Raw genomic sequence first — 7,268 nt, 5'->3', positions numbered from 1 at the left:
AGCTGGCCGTGGCTGGCATGAAGCAAGATGACAGTGGGAAAATGTGCCTCATGAAGATCACTTGGCAACAACAGTATGGAAGTGGGCAAGGGCATGCCTGCCATCCAGAGGGCAAAGGGCTCAGGCCTGTGGTGTCAGTATCAGGGATGTAAAATCAAGAGCCCAGGGTATATTCTAGAACCAAGAGTGCTGATGGATTCAAGGTTGTAAATGAGGAAAGAGAAACACAAGAATCAACACAAGAATCAAGCCTATGTTAGAATTTTTAATGTGATGAGATTGGAGGTGATGGACCAAGGACAGACACATCAACTAATAGGTCTGGTGCCAGAGAATACTGACTTGACACTCTCCCCAGAGGCAGAAACCATGCTCCCGAAGAGGTGTTTTAGAGGAAACCAAGGTATCAGGGACTAATATCAGGAGACTAGAAGCTAGGCTGCCAGACTGAAGAGGGAACAAAAAGTGATCAGGAACATGTGGGTGGAAATTTTTTGGACACTTTTCACAGAAAAATGGGTCAATGGAAGGAACCCTTAAGTCAGGAATGCTGAGGGAACTGGCCTGGCAGAGGAGCTGGTGACTGAGAAGCAGGGTCTCAGCAGTGAGGTCCAGTACTGTCCCCTATCCTCATCACAGCAGGGGCTATAAGCCTCATGGAGGTTTGACTCGGGTGGAGAGACAAGGCAGCTTAATACATCCAAAGGTGAGCGTGCCCAGTTCCAAGCAAGGAGTGGCAGAGTATTGTCAAGGCTCTATTCCAGAGTTAGAAGCCCCAGAGCATTTGTTGAAACAGACTAGGGGGACTGGGGTTGTGGCTCAGAGGTAGAGCACTTGCGAGGCCCTGGGTTTGATCCTCAGCACCACATAAAAATAAATTTATTAAAGATATTGTATCCAACTACAACTAAAAAAAAAAAAAAAAAATAGGGAAAGCCTGGGGATGAGGCTGGGGATAAGTGGTAGAGTGCTTAGGCCCTGGGTTTGATCCCCAGAATGCTTCAAAAAAAAAGACTAGGGAGTCTCAGCTCCCAGAAGCTCAGGATCATGTCTGGAGTTGTCTGAGAATCTGTGTTTCTAACAAGGTCCCAAGTGGTACCAGGAGATCAGAGCATATGGACTGTCCTGAGATGACAGAAAAAAGGATAAGGGTAAGGAAAGCACAGGAGGAGACAAGGCCTTTCTCATTAACCTGGGCCTGCCCACAGGAGACCAGAGCCCCATGTGGGGTCTAGGGCAGGACCCAAGGCTGGGCTTAAGGTTGGAAAGAAGCAAGGAACCCCAACACCAGGTGAAGGATGGGGAAGCCAAGGTCCCAGGGGCCAGTAAAGGGGACCCAGGCAACAGGCAAGAGCTTTATTGGATCACAGCCTGAAAGATGGGCAGAAAGGTCAAGAATACAGGCACAAACCTCCCCCAACCCTTCATCCCTACCAGGATCCAGAGTAACCACCTGCTGCTACCAGGAGCTGAAGTCCCCAAAACCCCGGCTGGGCTTTTTCTTGGATATGGAGGCAGCTGTACTGGTTGATGGTTCTTCTTCAGCTGCCCGTTTCCTGAGAAAACAAACAGGCTACAGCAGCCTCACAAGTGCCAGGAGCCTATGTCCTCCCACATCCCTCTCAAAATGAACTGAAATCTACTACTGGCCCTCCCCTCATAGAAATCCCATAACTCCCAGTGCTGAGATTCTTTGGCCTGCACAGAAGCCCTGCCCAAACCTGTATGGAATAGTCCCTGTGGCTGCAGTGACCTCCAGAGCAGAAGTTCAGTCCCACGTCTATATTAGGTTTTCCTGCCACTGCCTGATCTGCCTATGGGAGCACTGTAGAAAACGGGTCCTAGCTTTTGAGAGGGATATGGCAGAGCCACCTGCCCTACTCACGTGGCAGCTGGATTGATGTACTTGCCCACCCCTTGGCGATATGTCTGGGGACCCTGGCTCCCAGGCTGAGGCTGGCTGGACTTCACCTTGGCCTCTGGGGCCACTTCAAGCTGTGTCTTCTTCCGCTCCTGTGCAATCTGGAGAGGAACAGGACTGTGGGTGACCTGGAGTGTCTTGGAGATGTGGAGGTCCTTCTGCCCCAGTGAGGAATGACATAGCTTGCCCAAAGCCCTCCCAGGGTGGTAGCACTGTGCCCTCCTTACCTGGGCATCTGCCTCCTCATAGGGGTCTACAAACACTGTGGTGGCATCAATGCGGACCTCCTCCTGGTGGCACATGGGCAAGTTGAGTGAGTAAACAGCAGGCTCCCCTGCATAAGTAGGCAGTGGCCCCTATTCTTTCCCTGGCTACATACCTTAGGGCGGTCAGTTTTGGGGTCGCTTTCCACATTCTCCATGGCTGTCAGTGTGTCAAAGCCCCCAACAACCCTGGAGCAGAGGGACAGGTGAGTATGCATGTACCCTGGGGCAGCACACCTCAAAGTCCCTGAGGCACACCCAGAATGGGAACTGGCCCAAGATATGGGGCCCCATGAAATCACCACCCAATCAGATTGGCCTGACTCCTTGGGCAGCAGCAGAGCTGCTGGAGGGGCTGAAAGAGAGAAGGTAAAGTAAATAGACCATAACTGGGTCCAGATCCAACTCCCAGTTATTTGGATAAAACTACATCTGTTGCTTCCATATTTCTGTGTCTGTTTTATGCCAGAACCCCAGATGACCATGTGGCCCACCAAGCTGGAGATATCATCTAGGCCTTTATGGGAAAGTCTGCCAACCCCCACACCTGGAGCATGAAGAGAAAGATAGGACCTGGCCCTGAACTCCAACCTGGATACTATCCAAAGGGTACCCAGAGTGGGAAGGTGGAAGGTCTTAGCCAGGGCAGCTGGCCAGGTTGGGCTGGGACTTGTCTCTTCTTGTCAACCCAACAGGTCTGGAGAGCTCTCTCCACTCTCCACAGAAATACCCCATACCCCACTCTACAGCCACAGCCTCAGTAGAGACATTACAAGCTCAAGTTAGGAAGAGGCAGTGAGAGATCCCAGCTGGGGAAAGAATGGCCTAGTCCAAGTGGACACCCCCGACTTCACGCAGCAGCTGCTCTTACCTTCCAAAGATGGTGTGCTTCTTGTCCAGGTAAGCACAGGAACGGAATGTGATAAAACTGGAGAAGAAGGAAGAGCAGTTGAGGGAATTCTGTGAGCTATCCCACCCAGCCTAGCTCTTCTCAGTGACTGCTAGGTCCAAAGCAGGAGCCCACTGCCCTCCAGGGCCTGCTCTGCAAACCCAAAGCTTCTGCATGTATATCATGCACATCTGACTCCCACATACTGCCTGTCCAAAACAGGTTGTTAGCTAAGGCCCACCAAATTAACCCCAGATCTGTGGCCCCCCAGAATAAAGCACAGCAGTAGGCCTCCTTGGCTGTTACCAACCTCCTATTGGGTAGACCCCATGCCCTGCTTGAGCCTATTCAAGTGGCTGCTTTAAGAAGAAGCCAGCTGGGATGAGAGAACCAGAACCCTGTACTACCATGAGCCCTGCTGGAAGGACGAAGGACACCTAACCAGGAGAAAGGAGGCTGCCACGCAAGAGTGGGAGTAAAGGAATTGAGAAACTTAGGTAATATAAATACACAAAGACCCAGAAAATGACTGCATCTAATCTGATATAAAAATGGGAAAGAATTAAAATGCACAATTTCACTGACATGTGAGAAGGCCGGGGTGACTGGAAGGAAAGCTCTCCTTGTCTAGGGGAAGGTAGAGATGTACTAGTAACTTTAGACTTTAGCTCAGAAGTTAAAACATCTAACTTTCAAACAAGGAGAAAGAAGAGGAAATAAAAAATAAAAATTAAAAAAAAAAAAAAACATAAAAAGAGTGACTTAAAAGCACGAAGTAAGATCCCAGGAAGCAGTATACCAACTGGAAGTTAAGCACACACTTAAGACTGTCAGAATGAACTTCTATCCGAACTAGTCCTTGAAACTGTAGCCAGAGCAATTAGACAAAAGAAAGAAATTAAAGGGATACGAATAAGAAAAGGAGAACTCAAACTATCCCTATTTGCCAACGACATGATTCTATGTTTAGAAGATCCAAAAAATTCCACCAGATAGCTTCTAGAATTCATAAACAAATTCAGTAAATCTTATAGAATATAAAATTAACACCCATAAACCAATTGTATTCCAATATACTAATGATGAATCAGCTGAAAGAGAAATCAGGAAAATTATCCCATTCACAATATCCTCAAAAAACATTCAATAATTGGGAATCAATCTAACAAAATCAGTAAAAGACCTCTACAATGAAAACCTACAGAACACTAAAGAAAGAAATTAAAGAAGACCTTAAAAGATGGAGATCTTCCATGTTCTTGGATAGGCAAAATTAATATTGTCAAAATGGGGGCTGGGGATGTGGCTCAAATGGTAGTGTGCTTGCCAAGCATGCATGAGGCACTGGATTTTGTCTCAGCACCACATAAAAATAAAATAAAGATATTGTGTCCACCTAAAAATAAAAAATAAAAAAACAAAAAAATAAATATTTTTAAAAAATATTGTCAAAATGGCCATACTACCAAAAGGGCTACATAGATTTAATGTAATTCCTATTAAAATTCCAATGACGTTCTTCATAGAAACAGAAAGGGCAGTCATGAAATTTATTTGGAAAAATAAGAGGCTCAGAATAGCCAAAATAATCCTTACCAAGAAAAGGGACACAGGAAGCATCACAATATCAGACATTAAATTATACTGCAGAGCTCTAGTAACAAAAACAGCATGGTATTGCCACTGAAAGACACACAGACCAATGGAACAGAATAAAAGATGCAGAGACATAACCACATAAATACAGTTATCTAATACTAGACAAAGGCACCATAAACATACATTTGAGAAAACAGTGAAATCCATATGAAGTAGAATGAAATTGAACCCCTATCTCTCACTCTGCACAAAACTCAAAGTGGATCAAGGACTGAGGCATTAGAGCAGAGACCCTGTGCTTACCAGAAGAAAAAGTAAGCTTGACTCTCCATCCTGTTGGCTTAGAAACTGACTTACAGGGCTTGGGATGTGGCTCAAGCGGTAGCGCGCTCGCCTGGCATGCGTGCGGCCCGGGTTCGATCCTCAGCACCACATACATACAAAGATGTTGTGACCGCCAAATACTAAAAAAATAAATATTAAAATTCTCTCTCTCTCTCTCTCTCTCTCTCTCTCCCTCTCTCTTTAAAAAAAAAAAAAAAAAAGGGCTGGGATGTGGCTCAAGCGGTAGCGTGCTTGCCTGGCATGCATGCGGCCCGGGTTCAATCCTCAGCACCACATACAAAGATGTTGTGTCCGCCGATAACTAAAAAATAAATATTAAAAAATTCTTTCTCTCTCTCTCTCCCTCTCTCATAAAAAATAAAAAATAAAAAAATAAAAAGAAACTGACTTACTCAACAAAATTCCTAAAGCACAAGAAATAAAATCGAGAATCAATAAAGGGGATGGTATCAAACTTGAGCCACATCCCCAGCCCCAAAACTAAGATGCTTCTTCATAGCAAAGGAAACAATCAAGAATGTGAACAGAGAGCCTTCAGAATGGGAGAAAATCTTTGCCGACTGCACCTCAGCTAGAGCATTAATGTCTAGGATATACAAAGAACTCAAAATACTTAACATCAAAAAAACAAAATAACCCAATAAATAAATGGGCAAAGGAACTGAACAGGCACTTCACAGGAGAATAAATACGAATAGTCAAAAAATAAATGAATAAATGTTCAACATCTCCAGCAATTAAAGGAATGCAAATTAAAATTATAACGAGATTCCATCTCACTCCAGTCAGAATGACAATTATCAAGAATACAAGTAAGAGCTGGGGATGTGGCTCAAGCGGTAGCCTGGCATGCCTGGCATGTGTGGGGGCCCTGAGTTCAATCCTCAACACCACATAAAAATAAAATAAAGATATTGTGTCCACCTAAAACTAAAAAATAAATATTAAAAAAAAAAAAAAAAGACTAAGTAACAGGGGCTGGGACTGTGGCTCAGCGGTAGACCGCTCACCTAGCATGGGTGGGACCCGGGTTCGATCCTCAGTACCACATAAAAATAAAGGCATTGTGTTGTGTCCATCTACACATCAAAAAAAAAAAAAAAAAAAAAGAATACAAGTAACAATAAATGTTGGTGAGGATGTATAGGAAAAGGTACACTTATATTGGTGGGAATGCAAATTGGTGCAACCACTACAGAAAGCAGAATGGAGATTCCTTAGAAAACTTGAAATGGAACCACCATTTGATCCAGTTAACCCAATCCTTGGTTTGTACCTAAAGGACTTAAAATCAGCATACTACAGTAATGCAGTCACATTAATGTTTATAGAAGCTCAATTCACAATAGCTAAGCTATGGAATCAATCTAGATGTCCTTCAACAGATGAATGGATAAAGAAAATGTGGCCAGGCGCATATGCATATCTGTAATCCCAGCAGCTTGGGAGGCTGAGACAGGAGGATTGCAAGTTCAAAGCTAGCCTTAGCAACTTAGTGAGTCAATAAGCAACTCAGTGAGACCCTGTCTCTAAATAAAATACAAAACAGGAGTGGGGATGTGGCACAGTGATCAAGTACTCCTGAGTTCAATCCTTGATACAAAAAAAAAAAAAAAAGGGCTGGGGATGTGGCTCAGCGGTAGCGCGCTTGCCTGGCATGCCTGCGGCCCGGGTTTGATCCTCAGCACCACATACAAACAAAGACGTTGTGTCCGCTGAGAACTTAAAAAATAAATAAATAAATATTAAAAAAAATTCTCTCTCTCTCTCTCTCTCTCTCTCTCTCTCTCTCTCCCCTCCCTGAAAGAAAGAAAGAAAGAAAGAAAGAAAGAAAGAAAGAAAGAAATGTGGGATATATACACAATGGAACATTACTCAACCATAAAGAAGAATGAAACTGGAGACTATCATGCTAAGTGAAAAAAGATAATCCCAAAAAAACAAAGGCTGAATGTTCTGATATGTGGATGCTACCCTACAATAAGAGAGGGGGAAGGAAGAATATTATTCTTTGGATTAGACAAAGGGGAATGAAGGGAAGGGAGAAGGATGGGAATAGAAAAGACAATAGAATGAATCAGACAAAACTTTCCTATATTCATATATGAATATATGACCAATGAAATCCACATCATGTTCAACTACAAGAATGGGATCCCAATTCAAATAAGTTATACTCCATGTATACATATTATATCAAAATACAATCTACTGTCATGTATATCTAAAACAAACAAAAAAATCTGTCAGG

At 43.9% G+C, this 7,268-nt stretch overlaps 1 protein-coding gene across 1 annotated transcript in view; it reads right to left on the bottom strand.

Moving 5' to 3' along the window:
• The window catches only part of Ppil2 (peptidylprolyl isomerase like 2), a 31,465-nt gene that overhangs the window by 929 nt on the left and 23,268 nt on the right, over positions 1 to 7,268 (bottom strand). The window contains exons 16-20 of the mRNA XM_076863636.1: positions 3,056 to 3,112; positions 2,301 to 2,373; positions 2,149 to 2,211; positions 1,886 to 2,022; positions 1,454 to 1,556 (exon numbers count right to left, since the gene is read on the bottom strand). Coding sequence (XP_076719751.1) covers positions 1,460 to 1,556; positions 1,886 to 2,022; positions 2,149 to 2,211; positions 2,301 to 2,373; positions 3,056 to 3,112 — 427 coding nt within the window. The 3' untranslated portion in view covers positions 1,454 to 1,459. The remainder of the gene's footprint in view (positions 1 to 1,453; positions 1,557 to 1,885; positions 2,023 to 2,148; positions 2,212 to 2,300; positions 2,374 to 3,055; positions 3,113 to 7,268) is intronic.

This window comes from Callospermophilus lateralis, chromosome 1, assembly GCF_048772815.1.
Source record: "Callospermophilus lateralis isolate mCalLat2 chromosome 1, mCalLat2.hap1, whole genome shotgun sequence".
Lineage (NCBI taxonomy): Eukaryota > Metazoa > Chordata > Mammalia > Rodentia > Sciuridae > Callospermophilus > Callospermophilus lateralis.
This window is presented reverse-complemented; position numbering and strand designations above follow the sequence as displayed.